The sequence below is a fragment of the Acartia tonsa genome, chromosome 5, assembly GCF_053477335.1.
Source record: "Acartia tonsa isolate MP-2025a chromosome 5, ASM5347733v1, whole genome shotgun sequence".
Classification (NCBI taxonomy): Eukaryota; Metazoa; Arthropoda; class Copepoda; order Calanoida; family Acartiidae; genus Acartia; species Acartia tonsa.
In genome coordinates, this window is record NC_137264.1 from 39,694,159 (window position 1) to 39,712,987 (window position 18,829).

Genomic DNA, 18,829 nt, shown 5'->3' on the forward strand with positions numbered 1-18,829 from the left:
TAAACTTCTTAATTGCTTTTTCATGCAAGAATTGTGGAAGAATAGACATAGTTTTACATACGCAGCAACTCTGCTAATTATTTTGAATAATACTGTTGTTTATCAATGTTTTACTTCTTATTACCCTTTTATGTGATCTTAATTTTGTCGGTAGGTTTCTATTTATATCTCTTTCTTTCTTACGTACTAGCGGCTACACCCCAAGAGGCATCTAGTGGCACTTTATTTTTTTTTATTTCGTGTCTATGTTGCGTTCAAGTCTCTCGAATATTAAAAAAAAAAGATTTTTTGTGATTTCTCTTAGGAGGGTGGTGGTTCCCTCTCTCAAATTAGTTATAAACCCTCCCGGGACCTATGAGAAGCTACCCTTTTAAGGAGAACCCGATTGGTTTAACGGTTAGCGAGATCATTCGGTACAGACAAACAAACAAACAAACATCCTAATACTTTATTATAAGGATTTGTCTTTCTTTTTCAAAATTTATTGATTTTTTCTCATCTTTCTTTTTATACTTTTTCCTTTTCATCTCTTTTTCTTTATACTTATATTCTCCAGTGTTTTAAGATCTGTTTTTCTGAACATTTAATCCTTGTTTTTTTTCTTTTAAGTTGTATAATTATTACGGTTTTTTGAAGATTATATGTTGCTTCTAATGATTACTCAAGATGGATAAATCAATATTTAGGCTCTTTTAATATTTTAAAACAAGGATGACAGCATCTATGAGAAAAGAAGCTCATACAAAAACGCTAGAGACAGACAAACGGACAAAGTCTATTATGAAATAGATGTTTATTGAATAGCAGAATATTAACCCTTTACAGTCGGGCCCCTTGCCGCACCTTAATCGGTCGGGGGGGAGGGTGTTCAACGCCCCCCCCCCCCCTATTATCTCAGTTCCTGTTAGAGCTAGAGGGCTAATTTTTTTTTTGTGCAAGTTTCCTGTTTGATAATGAATTTCCGACCTTTTATAAGTCTAAGTCAATTTTCGCTTCCTTCACCCTTTTTTTTAACAACCTTTGTTTTTTGGTCTTTTTTTACTTAAAAATTTCAAACGGCTGTAATTTTTTTTTTTGAAGCTAGAAGAACAATTTTTTTCCAGAAAATGTTTATCTTTATGTAAATTTTACATTATAAATATCAAAATATAAATTTCAGCGGCCGCAGCTGTACTTGGCAGCTGCCAGCCGCCGGCGGGAAAACGGCGGATCTTTATGAAATTTTAATACGTTATCTAGACATGTAAGAAAAGCTTAAGTTTAAAATTTGAAGTATCTAAGTCAAAAATTGCGTCCACAGGAGCCTTTTAAAGATTTCTGGAGACCTGGAGGATCAGGACCTGGAGGATTATACCTGGAACTAGAAATAAACTTGAACACCTGTATTTCATATAAGGATGTACTACTAGAGGATATTTTAGTATTTTGGTATGATAAAATGCTTTGTTTTAGTCAAAAAAATATTTTCGCTCTTGACCTGGATGACCCTGCCAGGTTTGCTGGCATCCTGTGCCCGCCAGGATGGAGATATTCAAAAATTCCAACTCTCAGTTATGTGTCTTACTCATACTTAAAAAGTCACGCAGTTTGGGCTCTTTATCTTTCACACACAGAAAATGAGATAGAAAAAACCGGAGGGGGGGGGGGAGCGTTCAACGTTAAGGGTTAACAGCAAAGTCAACAGCAAAGTTCAGCCACTTGTCGTCATAACAGCCGAAAAAATATGATAAATATTCTTGATACCTAACAGAGCATTAAAGACCGACGGACAAATAATGTATAGAGATGATGCTCAAAGATCAATGATTTTTTAATTAGTAAGTTGAGTAAATTACATTTTTTGTTCAATGTTGAGTTTCTTGGCTACTAACAAAGTAATATTTTCTACAGTTAGACGTCTCCTAATAGTTGTCCATTCGTCCATTAAGCCTACTGTCACTCGAGATCAGAAGCCACGGGCCAACAAAACTGGCATTAATCTTATGATTTTTTCATTTTTCTATGCGTTAAAAGTTGTCTATATTACGATGCGATACGTGGTTTTTCAGTATGGCTAAGAACTGGTTCTAATCCAGCGGATATTAATCGGTTTCAGATCCATACTGGAAACTCTATTTCTACGCAGTATATGTAGACTCTTCGACTCTACAATTTAATATAGTCTACTTATAACTATTTTTTGTTAGATTTCCTGTACAATATATAATAAATATATATTAGTTCTTTTTAAATTTCATATATTGAAAGAATTTTCATTTCTATATTTTTATTCTCTTAAATATATGTGTGAGTACAATTAAAACCTATTTTTAACATACTATAAGAATATTTTAAATTTAGATTTAACTTATTTAATATCGTCTCAAGGACGTATTTGTTTAGTATTTTAGTTGAATTTAACAATAAAAAATGTTACTAATCTTAAAATTGATATTTATAGTGCTTTTTAAAAAACTAGTGACTTCGCCCCTAGCCTCTAGGGGCTTTGCCCCAAGAGTTAATTTAAAAAAATGTATACATGTTGTGCATCTTCATCATATACTTCATGAAAAAAAAATTGAGGGAGATTTTTTTTTATTTTTTTTTTTGGGGGGGGGGGTTGGGGGTGTCCCACGCCCCAAGAAATAGCCTAAAACCACCACAGGACCAGTAGGTATATTCCCTGAAGAATAGAATCCGATCGGTTCAGTAGTTACCGATATCTTAAGGGACGGACGGACAGACGGACAGACAGACATCAAGCTACTTTGTATTATATATAGTGGTTGTGTCCCTATCATCTAGGAAAGGGAGGACATTAAAATAGCCTAAAACCATCTCGGGAAGTTTTCCTATACATTGAAACTCAATCGTCGCAGTGGTTAGCGATACCTTAACGGACAAACAAAAAACTTTCCGCTTTATATAATAGGATATTCAACAGTTTTTATTTTATTTAACGTAATCTAATGGTAGCATCGCTGATACATTTTTTTTTAAAGTGAAGCTTTTCTATAATTAGAGTAGTTCCGTCCTTCCTTACGTATGATGCGTTCTACAGCAGTAATGTACGATCTAGAAAGATAGCAACTCTATAATCATTACAAGAATGCCCGTACATCCATTTAAAACATGTTTATTTTTCACCTTTTTGCAAATCACTGTTTTGTTTAGATTTTATACATTTATAGTCTGCTTATTTAGTTCCGACACTCTAAGGTTTATGTTCATTTGTCCTACCATTTCAGAGCTTCGCTTTTATGGATGTGTCATCCTTGCTTAAAAAATATTTACCCTGAACCTTTCTAAGTTCATATGTCAAAAAAGAGGAAGATTGATCTGAAGCTAAAAACAATTGGTCTTGGTGTATAGACGCATCAAGAGTAGAGTAATAGAAAGCCAAATGATTATCAAAAGTTTTGCAGTACCATCCCCTAGAATAAATTCCTAAAGATTAAGACCAAAAAAGTAAAAAATATAAGCTTAGATTCTATAGCAGCTAGTAACAAACTCCCGACAATATTTTGATACATTTGTTAACACAGTATGACCAATCTACTTTAGTTCTATTGGGAGAATCTTTTAAAACCTATATCTGGCTACCAGATCTACTCGTACTGTCAAACAATTCACAAAAATATCCTTAACATATTGGCACATAAAACAGCAAATAATTATTAGTGCGTTTAGTCAGAAGGGGAGAGTACATTGGGGTGATAATACTCTAGTCCCCAAAGTTTTATTTTGACTTTATTTGAATTTGGATTGGTGGTTGTTTAATTAAGTTGAGTGTCCTTACGTATCAACCACTAATTGTAATCTAAAGAAGGGTAACATTGTGTATAATCCTCAGGGATATACACCAATTTATCAGCCATTGTCTTATCTCTTTAGATCCCTAGCATTTACAGCATTAGTTGATGATTAATTCTAATAAATTTCTAATGTAACAGTTTGTTGGATGATTTGTTTTTTATAATTTTCTAAAATCTGCTAATAAACAATGTGTTTTTTTTGTCAAAAATCTCCGTTAGATAAAGTTCATGAGAAACTTTGCTTCTATTAGTAGAAATTGTTTTCAAAAAGTAAAAAAAGAGTTTTGGCTAAATTTCTAGGTTACTAGAGATAGCAAAACTTTTATTTAAAAAAAAGATTTAAACGTGCAAATCTTTCTTTGTTTCAAACTTTTATAAAAATGTTATCAATTTGAATATGGAGGGTTTAAATGAGTTATTTAAGCAAACAAAATTTAGCATAAATGGATATTTTAATCCCAAGGTATTAAATGATCGAGCGTTAGCTCATCATTTAATACCGAGGGATTGAAATATCCATTTATGCTAAATTTTGTTTGCTTAAATAACATTCTATTGCAACAAAAAGGTGATGTTAGCAAATAATTTCTTGAATAAAATCATAAAACGTTTTTTCATTTAATTTTCATTTTTTTCACTGTTGTGTTTTTATTTGACATTAAAAATAAAAATCATAAAAAATCTTCCAAATCAAAGAGAAAAAATCTTTGAATTATTGGTCAATTTAAGTTCAAAGATTTTTTTATTGTAAAAAGTTAATTTTTTAAAAATATTTTAGAAAAAAAATCTTCTAACAAAAAAAAATATCATAATCCAAGATGGCGTCAATACATGTAAAATAATATTTTCAAAACAAAAAATTAAAACTTGAATATCTTTTTTCACAGATTGAATTTCAAAAATCGGTCTGACAGTTTTTCCAAAGTCAGTATGATCTATCGAATGAAAAAGGTTTGAAACTGATAGAACATTTCTTTATACTAAAACATATTTTTTCTCCCGTTTTTCCCACACTTCCAAAAAATGAAATTCAATGAAAATTAAATGGTTCTCACGTTAAAAAAATTTTCTCACGGAATTTAAATGAAAATCATATGTACCATTTAAATCAAAATAAATGGTTCCCACATTCTAAAATTTTTCCCACGCTTGACATTCTTGAAAAATGCTAAATAAATGGACATTTAAACAAACCAAAGATCGCGTTTTTTGCAATGGAATGTATATAGTAAAAAAAATGTTGTTATTTATATATTTGATATTTAGTATTGCAGCCACTCTTAAACAACTCGGTATATCAAACAATCCGTTTACACGTAAATAAATTTGTAATATGACTGTGTTATTTGCTTTTCAATTAACAGATTTAACTAAAATTCATTCCAATTTTTTTAAAAAATCAGATAAACCTATTAAATAAAAAACAATTTAAAACATTATTTATTCTAAATCATTTAATTTATGTTCAGTAAAGGCGTTAGATGTGACAAAATTTGACCTATAAACGGCTAAAATTGCCCCAGGTTTTTTTCACTGTCTTTTTCAACACAGCTTGACATTTTTCCAGATAAATCGTTCATAATATTTTCCCTCTATTAAGTATTTGCCAGCTAAAAAAGCAGAAAAAAATAAATTCAATATAAGTTTTTCCTTATAGAAAATATCCCTCCCTAAAGTCATAATCAATGACCAAAAATGTCTGAGCAAATATTCAAATTGATTGATTGTCTAAAGTGTAGGATAAGTAGCCCATAGAATAATATAGAATTTCTTTTCTCGTATTCATTCGAATCCGGTGGATAGGAACCGGTTCTCATCCATACGAAAAAACTATGTCTAGCATCGTATTATATCCAGTTTTCTACGAATATAGAAATGTACAATCATAAGATTAAAACTAGTTTTTTTAGCCGGTGCCTTCGGCACCACGGGGCTATAACTATAAAATGTTAAACATTTCTATTTAGTCTCTCTGATTTTATCTCTGTACCGAAAAATCTCACAAACAGCTGACCCGATAGGGTTTTCTTTACAGTGTAGCTTCTTATAGGTCACTACAAGATTTTCTATCGATTTTCTTACTCCTCCCAACAGAAATCGTCACTGAAAAAAATAAGACAGACTTTTTTTTACCTAACTTGGGGGATTGAACATCCCCCTTCCCATAATTTAATGTTTTTTGAGTGCAGTCGCTAGTATTTACCTGTGGCTATATGTATTTATTATGCCATTTTTATTGCATAGGTAAATGATGTTCATATTTTTTCTATTTTACTGTTTTCTTTGTGTGTTTTTATTTGCAGTTTTTGCAACCTATGCATTCATCTATATATGTTCATCTATGTTAATGACAAACACGAGAATATAATTAGATACCCATAGCAAAGTAGCTTCCTATACGCCATATTTGGAGCGTTGCTAGCCCCACGCCCCACATTCTTAAAGTATTGCGGGTCCCACATTCTATAAGTGTTGCATGTTTAAATAGCTATTTACATTATCGTATTATAGACAGATTTCCGCGGATATTATATAATGGCTCTCATTCCGTCGTAGTAAGTTAAGTAAATTTTAAATATGAATCCAACAAAAAATTTGTGAAGAGTAATAATGACTGCACATTTAAAGTTTTGAAAGTATAATACTGCCTGTTCTTTTTTAGCGTGTTGTTGGTGTGCTACAAGTGGAAACAATTGTGCTTGTTATTGAATACAAGTGTTTTCAGATATTTTTTTCTAAAGAAGATTGACATTCTGTAGTAAACGCCTTATGTAGTTACATTTTTTTTTTGTACACTACATATTTTTTATAATAAGAATATAAATTAAAAATGTCCAGATGAAGCCTAAGATCTCACAAACCACTGTGCCAAATGGGCTAGACTTTTCAGTGGCGCTTTCCCTCAAAGTATATGTCTGATCACAGATAATTTAAAATATATTAAAAATAAGGGGGTGCGGGTGTTTTTTCATTTGTTTGAATGGGTCTGGTTTGGTCAGGTGGATAGCCCAGCAGGGTTAGGAATCCTTATTTATTTTCAATTTGTTTCAAAAATAAGAGGGGGTAGGTTCAGTAATCGACAGCCATTTTAAGGAAAAACACAACAGTAAATCTTTCTGTTTATTTCAAATATCTTTATGAATTTATTTTGTTTAGGTTCCAAGACAAGAATGTGAAAATGTTCCTAACCAGCAATGCAGGTGAATTATAGTTTTACTGCGCTTGTCATTGAAAGCTTATAGCTTCCCATATTCGGTCTTATGTAATGCTTATTTCATATATATCTCAGTGTATAGATCAGCGTCGTCAGTTTTTCTTCAATTCATGTTAGGTTATATTGGGCCAGGGGTAGTCCCGCAGGGATTTTGCTACTTTGTAGGGGTTAGCCATAGTAAAAAAGCGCTCGCTTCCCTTAATTTCAATTTAATAAATGAATAATTGGAAGAGTGTTGTGTGCTCGCTAGTCACTGTAAAGGAAAGCCCCAAATATTGAAATAATACATAATTTTAGGACTGTATCAAAGCCGCAGTGCTCAACAGTTCCAAGAGATAGTTGTACCTCAGTTCCAAGAAGGTAGGATCATCATCATTTCAATAGAAAGATATTTAATATATTTAACAAGGATGACAAAATCAATAAGTAGCGAAGCACAAAAAGAGTATGTATAAGAATACGGACAAGAAAATTAAAGAGCATTTGTTAAAAGAAAGAATAGATTTATTGGGGAGAAAAAAATCACGAAACTTTTATATATTTTTTAATATTTATATTTTGTATGATAACTGATAATTTGACAATCAAAGTAAATTATATAATGAGTGCTCAGAACAACATTGATGATATTATCAAATTTTTTTTTTGAAAATTGGGACCAAGAACACTAAAGATATGGGGAAAAATGAACAAAATAAAAAAGCTACTGGTATTTTCATCTTTGAATACTAAAATCCCTTAGAACGACGGAAAATTTGCTTTTGATATCTTTTGAAAATCAGACCAAAAATCAAAAGACTTGGGGGGGGGGGGTTGTGAGAAATATAAAGATATGAAAAAATTTCAGCTGTGTATCTTGAATAGGAACCGAGAAAATCACGTTTCCCTCACTTGGCTATTATGATTAGACTGGTGGACATTTGGAAGTATAGAATAGCTTCGCTACTAATAAAATAAATAATTCTATCTGATGACATAATTTATAGTGTTTCCATGTACCACCCACTCACTTTAATATTTTTCATCACTGGAAAGTTTTATAAAAATCTACTATCTGTACATTAGTGTGGAATATTGCGCTGTTCTGTTTATTACACTAGTCCCTAAAGTTCCATAATGACCTATTCTTATTCGTTGGCTTTAAAACTTTGGAAACTTTTAATTAATTTTGTTTGGTTGGTTAGTTATGTTGAGTATGGAAACATTTCAACCACTAACTGTAATTTTAAGAAGAGGTATCATCATTGGTGATGTACATCAATTTATAGTTGAAGCTACCAGAGGTCGCAAGTATATACAAACTAGAGTTGGCTCGATATAATTATCTCCCTATTGGCTAGTTTTCTATATGCATATCTATTTCTCAATAAATCTATTTTCCTCACCCGGCATTACTATCTAAAAGAAAGTAAATATTTAATAATCTAAATGATTTTAAAAAGATTTTTTAAATTATATTTTTTCTTTACATTACCATCACCAAAGGGTAAATGATGATGATTACAATTTTAGTTTAATATTTGAACACACAAAGTGTCGCCACAATCGAATTCTTTTAAAACAGAGTTTTCTTACATTTATTATTTTATAAATTTAAATTTTCTTTTTTATGATTAGAAATTAAATACATTGATATAAGGTAAATAGCAACATGAAATTAAAAAAAGGAATTTATTTTTAATAAAGTAAAATAATGGGTCTTATCGTTCTGGGCAATGAGAGTTTATTATGGATTATTGGAGCACTATGAGTTTTAAACAAATATTCCTTGGAAAACTTGAGCTCGTTTATAGACATTTATTTCCTATATAGATCTGACATGGATCTTGAAGCAATTAAGCATGCCGTTTTGTACATGTTAAAAATTGGAAAATTTCATTAAATAAAAGTTATCGCAAATATACTTAGTAAATAAATATTCCTAAATTATTGGAACAACTTCTGTCAATTAATATTGGGTCATAATACGCAAAGATGTGTTTAAGAGAACAAAATTAAAGATAAAATAAACAAATATGTTACATATTACGATTAGGGATCTAAAGTGATAACGGCCGACAAGTTAATGTACATCACAAATGATGATACCCAAAATTACCCCTTCTATAGATTAAAACGTTTGGACACTCAACTTATTGATCCAACCAATCAAAATTAACTATAAGTCCGAAAAGTTTTTAAGCCAACCGATTAGGAAACGTTATTGTAAAACTTTGGGGACTAGCGTAATAAACAGCCCAATGTCACAACTCTCCCTGAATGCATGATATTTTTATCCTTATCATATCCAATAGTACTTTTCATACACTAATGACATGTACAATCATTAATGAGAAACTATAGTTATTAGTTAACTATAGCAAATTAACGAATGAAAATTAATTATAAAGTTTACATTCTACACACTTTCATCATGTTTCATTAAGATTTGCTTTTTGGTTTGGGTGCTAGATCGATTCCTAGATTTTCACGTTATTAAAGATTTTAAAAAGGTTTCGTGATTTATTTTATGAAAATTAATTTTTAATTAATATTTTTTATATAACTGCTGTATAGTTTATTTTTCCGGAAATCAATCAATATTTTTTGAGCTTCGCTACTTGTGGATGTTGTCATCCTTGTTTCTATGCATTTTGTTGACCTTGTGTGATGGTCAAATATCTGGATGTGTATATATATGCGCTGCAAAATTACAATGCAGTAGAAATTGATTTCTAAAAATTATAAACCAAATCTAAGAATAATTTTAGCGTTGTCACAAAGTTGCCAAAAACAAAGAAATTGACAGCAAAATTTTTATATATAATAATGACTTATGAAAAAAGATGCCTTGTCAAGCAGATAAAGTTAATAGGTCGTAAAAGGCGCAATAGATTATCATAAACATTTTGTACTTTTAGTTTAAGGTCACCAATGCCTGAAAGCGAAGGGTTGGTTGTCTGTACAATTTATTAAGAAGGGTCTTATCTAATTATACCAAAATATGAGCTTATCCTCATGTCATTTTGGGATTTGTCTGGGTAAAACAATATTCATTAGATCTAATAGCCTAGTATCCTAAAAGTTTACCAAACCTAACCCTGCAGGGTTTTGTATGGACGTCCGAATAAAGAAATCATGCACTTTGTCACGGAGTGGCTATATTCCAGGGAGGGAAGGGACATTGGACTGAAAATTATGCTGATAGCCAAAGTTTTAGTTCTCTTGTCTTGAAAACTTTGGGCACCGTTATTAAGTCTTGATTGGTTGGTTAAAACTAGAAGTGGTCAAACTTTGGATCAACTGCAGTTGACGGTAAAATATTGCTGGTAACGAATATTTTCAAAAATCTATGAATTTTAAAGGCTGCTAGCTGCCAAACAGCTGAATGTACAGATAATGCCCGCACATCGTTTTAAGCGGCATAAAAAGCCCTACAAATAATCTGGAATAGCCAAGATCCAATGATGCACAGGGAAAGCTTCACTGAAGAAAAAACGCGTAAAATATGATTTTTTCGCGCATTTCAGATTATTTGTAGGCCTTCTTATTCCGCTTAAAACGGTGTGCGGGTATGATCTGTACGTTCAGCCTGTAAAATTCAAAGATTTTAGGAAATAATCGTTACCAGGAATATCTTACCGTGAACTGCAGTTGATCCCAAACTTTAAATCACCGATTTCAATCTTATCTAATTAGTTTTGTTATCATCACTGGGAATGTAAACATCAAATTGTCGTCCATTGTCATATTCCTCAGATCCCTGGTATATTCGATATATGCAAACATATGGGATCAATAGTTAGCACTACTAAATCATTTAATATTTCTTTTATTTGTTCAAAAGATTATATAATTAATGGTCACTAAAATAAAATACTTTGATATTACCCCACCAAGACAGCAGTGAACCATAAACAACTCTAATGTATGGTTCTATCTATAATACAAAGTAGAACGATGTATGCCTGTCTGTCCCTTAAGATCTCGGTAACCGCTGAACCGATCAGATTCTACTCTTCAGAGCATATACCTACTGGTCCTGTGGTAGTTTTAGACTATTTTTTTCTTTTTTTCTTGCGTAGGTACCTATTCTTCCCCAATTTTTTTTCTTATGGGGAAGTTAGTTCACATAAAACTACTGGCGGCAGCACCAGTAGTACTTAATTTTTTTAATTACCTCTTGGGTGTTTTAAAAAAGTAGGAGGAATATTTGTCAACAAATTGATTTAAGTTAGAGACAAACTCGATCAAGGAGTAGCTTCGCAACTGTGAAAAACTGCCAAAATTTCACAGATAGGACAATTAAATAATCCAACGTTTGCAAATTATGTTTGCCTCTCTAAAAAGGTTGAATCAATAGGATTTGCATATAATCAAATAGTAATTAAATTGCGGGCTGATAATACCCACTCCTGGCCATTAATATTTTGTACTCCTTTCATTTAGACTGTAGAGTAAGATATATAAGTTTTCCGGAATTTTAAAGTTAGGGGGAGATTTGAAATCTGCATCAAATTTTGAGGATTTTTTATAAAATTCGTTTTTTCTATAATTCTTTATCTAAAAGCGGAAATGCAATTTAAGTTAATTAATTTTGGCATCTGTTATTGGTGGATTTAAAAAATCTGCGCTCTGATTGGATGGCGTACATCATTCAACCAATTAGAGCGCAGGTAGTTTAAAATCCACCTATCCTATTGGTCAAAATTAATTAACTTAAAATGCATTTCCGCTTTTAGATAAAGAATTATACAAAAAACGAATTTTATAAAAAAATCCTTAAAATTTGATGCAGATTTCAATTCTCCCCCTAACATTAAAATTCCGGAAAACTTATATATCTTACTGTAGAGTCTAGATTGTTTAGAGACTTTAGACTTTAGAGTCTAGACTGTGTAGTGACTGTAGAGTCTAGACTGTTTAGAGACTGTAGAGTCTAGATTATGTAGAGACTGCAGAGTCTAGATTGTATAGAACCTTTAGAGTCTAGATTAGACTTTAGAGTCTAGATTGTGTAGAGACTGCAGAGTCTAGAATGTGTAGAGGCTGTAGAGTCTAGATTGTGTAGAGACTATAGAGTCTAGATTGTGTAGATACTGTAGAGTCCAGATAATGTAGATACTGCAGAGTCTATATTGTGAAGAGACTGTAGAGTCTAGATTTTGTAGAGACTTTAGAGTCTAGTTTGTGTAGAGACTGTGGAGTCTAGATTTTGTAGGGAGCGAAGTGTCTAGATTACTTACTAATTAAGAATATAGAGTCTAGACTTTAAGGCCTAAAGTACAAAGGGATTTATTAGTAAATTGTAAGTGATGTCATAATTTGGTGTATCGAAACTTGAATAATTATCTATTCATGATAAAAGAAAATGTTAAAAGGTCAGTAAAGATAAATCAGGGCTCGGCAGCAGCTAGAAAACTCCGCAACGGCAGCTTTGATGCTCTTTAGTCGGCAACATAAAATTTCCCGCCGCAGTTGATTCATAGGCCCCATTATTTATTATAATAAACAAAATGTTAGAAGCGGTCTTATTCGGACAGACGGACCTTGAATACTTGAGTTTACAATAAGTATCCTAAATATTGAAACTTCGTGACTCTACAATCAAACTTCAATTAATGATTATTTGTTTCTTTAATAAATTGGTCGTTTTCAAAAATTTTAATGAATATAATAGATTTGAAATCTGCATAAAATTTTAAGGATTTTTTTTTATAAAATTCGTTTTTTATATAATTCATTATTTAAAAGCGCAAATCCAATTTAAGTTTATAAATTTTGACCAATAGGATAGGTGGATTGGAAACTACCTACGCTCTAATTGGTTGAATGATGTACGTCACTTAAGCTTCTCCAATCAGGGCGCAGATAGTTTTCAATCCACCAATCACAGATGTCAAAATTATTTAACTCAATTTGTATTTGTGCTTATAGATAAAGAATTATACAAAAAACGAATTTTATAAAAATTCCTTAAAATTTTATGCATATTTCAAATCTATTATATTCATTAAAATCCTTTCCAATTTTTATAGCTTAATATTTACTTTTTAATATTCAATTGAATTCTCAATTTAATGGATTTTGAGATGGTTTAATGCTATTCTATACCATATTTAAAGTCTAGCTGCTAGTATTTAGCTATTTGTCTGCCCTTTAATTCTTAATAGGGAGCTAGATGTTAATGCATAAAGGATTTGTTTTTTTTCAGAGCATAATTATTTTGTGCTTTTAATTGCCAATCTAAATATTTTCCTACAGGGATCTAAAGAGATAAGAAAAAGGCCGATTTATTAATGTACATCCCAAATGATGATACACAAAATTGTCCCTTTTGTGATTAAAATCAGTGGTTGAAACGTCAGAACACTCAACCTAATGAAACAGCCAATCAAAATTCATAGAAGTCCCTAAAGTTCGAACGAATAAGAAAACATTATTACAAAACTTTGGGGACTAGTGTAATAAAAAACCCATTGTCCCCTCTCTATCTGATTATCTTAATATAAACAGCAATGGTTTAACTATAAAATTTTATTATATAAAATTACAATAGAATGAACCATCACTGATTTTATGTTCGCTATAAAAATATTCGATAATATTAAAACCTGTGAATACAATGCCTATGTTTATACAAAGCAATTCTATTTACAGAAGAGCATAAATAGCGCAGCTACTCTTTTGATATTTTTTGTCCAACGGTTGTTAAACTGCCAATATCAATTTTTAAAACCTGGGAAATTTTGATAATTATTGATAATCATAAAGGCTGTTAATATCCAAACGGCTTACAGCAATAAATATTAAATCAATGAAAATGACTACATAATATAAACACCATGATACAATAGACACCATTGCAAATTCCTTGCAAATCAATGTTTGATCTGATCAAAAGATATTCGCTAAATATCGCATGCTAAATAGACATATAGATAGCAGGGAGGGATTGGTTATTGGTATGTTTATTACATTAGTCCCCAAAGTTTTACGATAACTTTTTCTTATTATTTAGCTAAACATCTTTGGCATTCGTTGGTTCGTCAAGTTAAGTGTCCAAATGTTTCAACCACTTACAATAATCTACAGAAGGGGGAATTTATCATTAGGGATGTACGTCAATCTATCTATCATTTTCTTATCCCTTTATATCCTTGTATATATAGACATATATATAACACGTGATATCTATAATTTAGTCATTTATTGGGTGACTCAATTCTTTCAAGAAAAAGAAGAAAAGATTTATTCATACTAGAATTTAATATTATCCTAGAGGGATCTAAAAGGATAAGACAATGGCCGATAAATTGATGTACATCCCCATTAATGTTGCACAAAATCCTTCTTCTGTAAATTACAACTATTATATTGGTTGAAACGTTTGGGCACTCAATTTAATGAATAAATAAATAAAAATTCATTAAAAGTCCCCAAAGTTGTTAAGCCTACGAATAAGAAACTTTTTTAAAAACTTTGGGGACTAGTGTAACAAACAGCCAATTGTTCAAATACTTGTTTATCATGTGTTAAGCTAACTAAACCTTAATCTTTTGTAATAAAACATTAAATATAAATTTTTGGCTTTAGATTTTACTGATTTCCTAGATTTTATAGACATGTTCTCTCATTCGTTTGATTCAAAATCTTAAAAACTTCGATTGGCTGATTTAAACTAGCACCTTACTATTTTTTTAACTAATGACTTTAAATCTTTAATCCATAGAATGATTTTGTTTATCATCATGAGGGATGCACAGAAAATGTAAGGTCCATTGTTTTATCTTAAGATCCTTGTTTACTAAGGAAGGTATAATAGTCGGTGTGCTATTAACGCCACTAAAATATCTTAACTGCAAAGTATTTTATATTCAAAAAAAAGATACATTAACAAAGAAAGAAATGCGTTATCTTAAGTGTGATCAAAGGTAATTTTTAAAAAATACTGTTTGTGCTTCTTTTATAGTAGACAGAAATTATAGCTTTTGATAATTAGAAAAGCAAGACTTTATGTGGCAGTGATGTATCACCAGAATAGGCAATAGTAATTATATTTAATTATTAGTCAAGCTTTAATCTATAAAATTGAGCGAAGGGGGGGGGGGGAACTACAAAAATCATAACAATACAAGATTTTAGTGCTTTGCAAAAACAGTTTCAATTTAGGTTTCAATATGTATGCAATATTACCAGTAACTGTTCGTGGCAAGAGGATTGCTCTTATTGTTCTCTATGAATTTAAATAGTAATTATTTCCAATGTACTTTATAACTTGCAAACAAAGACTGTGAAATCAAAGTTTGTCTTTGAACTTCCTCCATCAAAATGCCAATGCATTAGATTTCAATAACCTCATATCATAAAAAGTCCATATTTTTATTATTATTTTTTTTATTTGTAGCTTAACTGAAAACATGAGTATAACTTATCTATAATTGTTTGTATTGTCTGTTTAGGTTTTTTTCTTTGTATATCAATAATTAGATTTAATTATATATTGTAGATTCTAGTAGCGCTGCTATTCTATAACAATGGTATGTACATACTTTCATTTGAGAAACACATTTAATTCAATGAAGTCTCAATTGTTTGTAGAAGTTTCTTCAGTTACATCAGGGGCTGCTATTCAGCCAATCAATTCCATCTGAAAGGGAAGTGGGTAAGATGGGGGAGAAAAAAGGAAAGGGGGTTAAGGGGAAATTTTCATTTTGAATTGATTGATAGAATCACATTCCCTTCTCTCTGAGTTACATAAAAAATATTGATTTAAAATGTATCACAGCTTCTCTATACGTAGGATAGGGTAGGAACGTATGTATGTCTGTCTGTGAGAGATACAAATGCAGTCTTTATAAAGCTTTTAAATTTAAGAACTAACAAAATACACAAATAATATTTCACTTAAAGTTATACTTTTTGTCTTGGTCCGATCCACAATGATATTGAACAAAGTTAACCCTTCTATAAATTATTATTATTCGTTTAAAAGTTTGGACAATGCTATTTTAAACCAACAAAGTGGTCAATATTTTATAGCCAGCAAATGAAAAAGCGCGATAATAAAACAGTTCCCTGTCCTAGATAGATACAGACTAATTAAATAATTGGTATACCATTACTAATGCTAATATTTAATTATTCGCATTTTATAAACTTCCTTACAATTAAAACAAGAACATATATATTCATAATAATAACTTAGATAAACTGTCAGAAGTACATCTAGGAAATATTGCTACAAATTAAGTAATTTTTTCGAAACCGATTAATATCCGGTGGATTAGAACCGGTTCTCAAAAATATGTATAACATCGTATTGTATCCAGTTTTCTACGTATATAAAAATTTACAATCATAAAATTAAAACCAGTTTTACATCCTTAGAAAGCTGTTTATACTACGATGCGATAAATAACTATATAAACTTAAAAACTCAATAAGAATTGATATTACAGCAGAGCTTCTAGAACTAACAATTTAATATAAGTAGTACGCTTGTTAAAGAAATTCGTACGACCATCCGTAGTCCGCCTTATCGTTAATTTAAGCATGTTATAATTGCCCTATAAATTTAAACTTTGCATGCTGATTCTAGTAATATTTAGGCTATAATAAGTATATAAAAATATAAGTACTGCCCCTAACAATATTCTGTATTTAAGTAACATTATAAAAAAAATTACATACAGTTTTGTTTAAATTTGCAGATTTATATTCTGCTTATTAAGTTCTAACACACTACAAATGTTAATGTTCGTCTGTCCTTCCCTCTGCTGATTTTATTGTATTCCAACCGTTAAAAATAATTTTCTTTCCATAATATGTATAGCTATTGGTGTTTAAAATCTAAATATGATATCATCTAATAGCATTTTTCATAACAGGGTGTTTAACATCGTCTTTGCAATTGACAACATGTATTAAATTAATATGTCTACATCTATTGGTGTTCTCAAATTCCTATGTAATGTTATCAAATACCGTATGTCATATTGCAGTGTTTTTGCAATACATCTATACATCTTAAAATCTTTATATTTCTTAGTAAGGTTATCAAACGGCATATTTAATATTTGTTTTTTTTCACGAATAAAATCTAAAAAGAAGAGTAGTTAAATATTTTTGTGTTATTTTGGTCAATTAGATTCACTAAAACTGTTGGAAATGCAGACATGCCTCTACACTCAAAAAAAGAAAATTGCAAGAAAAAGACCTAGCTAAAAATTATGTCTCCTTTCTTAGACCTATACTAATATTGTATGTAAATTTTTGGGGGGGATCGGGCAAACGGGATGCAGCAACAAATCTAAAGATAATAAAAATTAAACAACAAAATATAGAAGACAATGAAAACAAAATTATCTTCTCTCCAATTCTTATGTGTTAATCTTTGAAATATCTTTTTTATGAAGTTTTTATTGTCTGTTGCTTAAGATTTTGATAACTACTAAAAGAGTAGCTTCACATCGGTCCCAGGATGGTTTAGGCTATTTTATTTTAAGATTTAAGTCTTAGGGTTGTTTTAGGCTATTTTTCAGCCCTTTGATACCCCTTCTAATGCAATGTCCCTAGATGCAAGGGGCACTGTCGCAATTACTAAATATTGAAGAAAAAAAAACAATGTCACGCGCCTCTATTTTGCCAAAAAACAGTTGTTTTATAGAATCACTGTATAGACCAACTATTTGAAAACAAACTTATGAGAAAATTGTGATCATTTTTCAACTGAAATATGAAGGTTAGAAAAACAATGTAACAATGGAAGTAGAATTTACGTGGATATTATGACAATAGAAAAATGTCGTCAATTTAGGTTGCAATTTCTCCTCGCTTTTATTGGTCGGGCCGTTTATCCAGTAGGAAGGCAGGGGATGGGAGGAGGCAGAAGATCGTTATTTTAGACCGCTACAAAGTTCTTTTTATTATAGAACATGAAAATCTGTTGTAAGATCCAAGTAATAATATATCCATTAATGAACAAGATCTCGAATAAAGTAGTTGGTAACTGATTTTTAAAAATATTTTAATAACATAGGGCTTTTCTATAAAGTGTGTGTTAATTAAGTTCTATAGTTCTAGTAGTCCAAAATTTGATTTGATACAGCAAAATGGTAGAATGATCTAATATTTTTAGATAGATATTTCAAATGAATCACTGAATTTGTATTTGTGTCTAATCATTTTCAAGAAAGATTTTAAAACAACAATGACTATGTCAGACAGACGAACAAATGGTGGGACGGTCAAATGGACAGACATAAGAGAATTTCTGAGAATAAAAAAATTTATTTTTTAAAATAGAACCTTCGGCTTAACTTGGCATAAAGAAGTTCGTTTTTAAATCCAATTGTTCTGTTTAACTTCTTTTACACTTTAATAGGGCTATTATTTTCTTCATGTTGTTTTATAATTAAATTGACCAAGCTGCAGGGAATTAAAAGGATAAGATTCCTATTAAATATGTGCATCTACTCTCTACATTATTTTGTCCGTCTGTCTGTCAGTCATTCTCAAAAAGACAAAAAACATTGTTGGAGAAATGTGATTTTTCAACTGATATTTTAGACATACAGCTGAAATATTTTTATTCAAGATTCCTACCATCATGCACATCTGCTCTATACATTTTTTGTTTGTCTGTCTGTTGGTTATACTTAAAAAGACAAAAACTTTATTATTTCAGATCAAAAATGCATCTGTTTTCATGAAAAATATACTTCTTTTTCTTAAAGTCTTTGGTGTAATGCTTATTAGCGAACCAGTTTGATGCTATTTTGATAATGTTTATTATGCAATACTCATTTTTTGTTATCCATGGATATATGAATTGTAAATC

The 18,829-nt window shown here is 30.6% G+C and overlaps 1 protein-coding gene across 1 annotated transcript in view; it reads left to right on the plus strand.

The window, feature by feature from the left end:
- The window catches only part of LOC145319483 (uncharacterized), a 231,080-nt gene that overhangs the window by 185,315 nt on the left and 26,936 nt on the right, over window positions 1–18,829 (plus strand). The window contains exons 21-22 of the mRNA XM_080161628.1: window positions 6,951–6,994; window positions 7,306–7,368. Coding sequence (XP_080017754.1) covers window positions 6,951–6,994; window positions 7,306–7,368 — 107 coding nt within the window. The remainder of the gene's footprint in view (window positions 1–6,950; window positions 6,995–7,305; window positions 7,369–18,829) is intronic.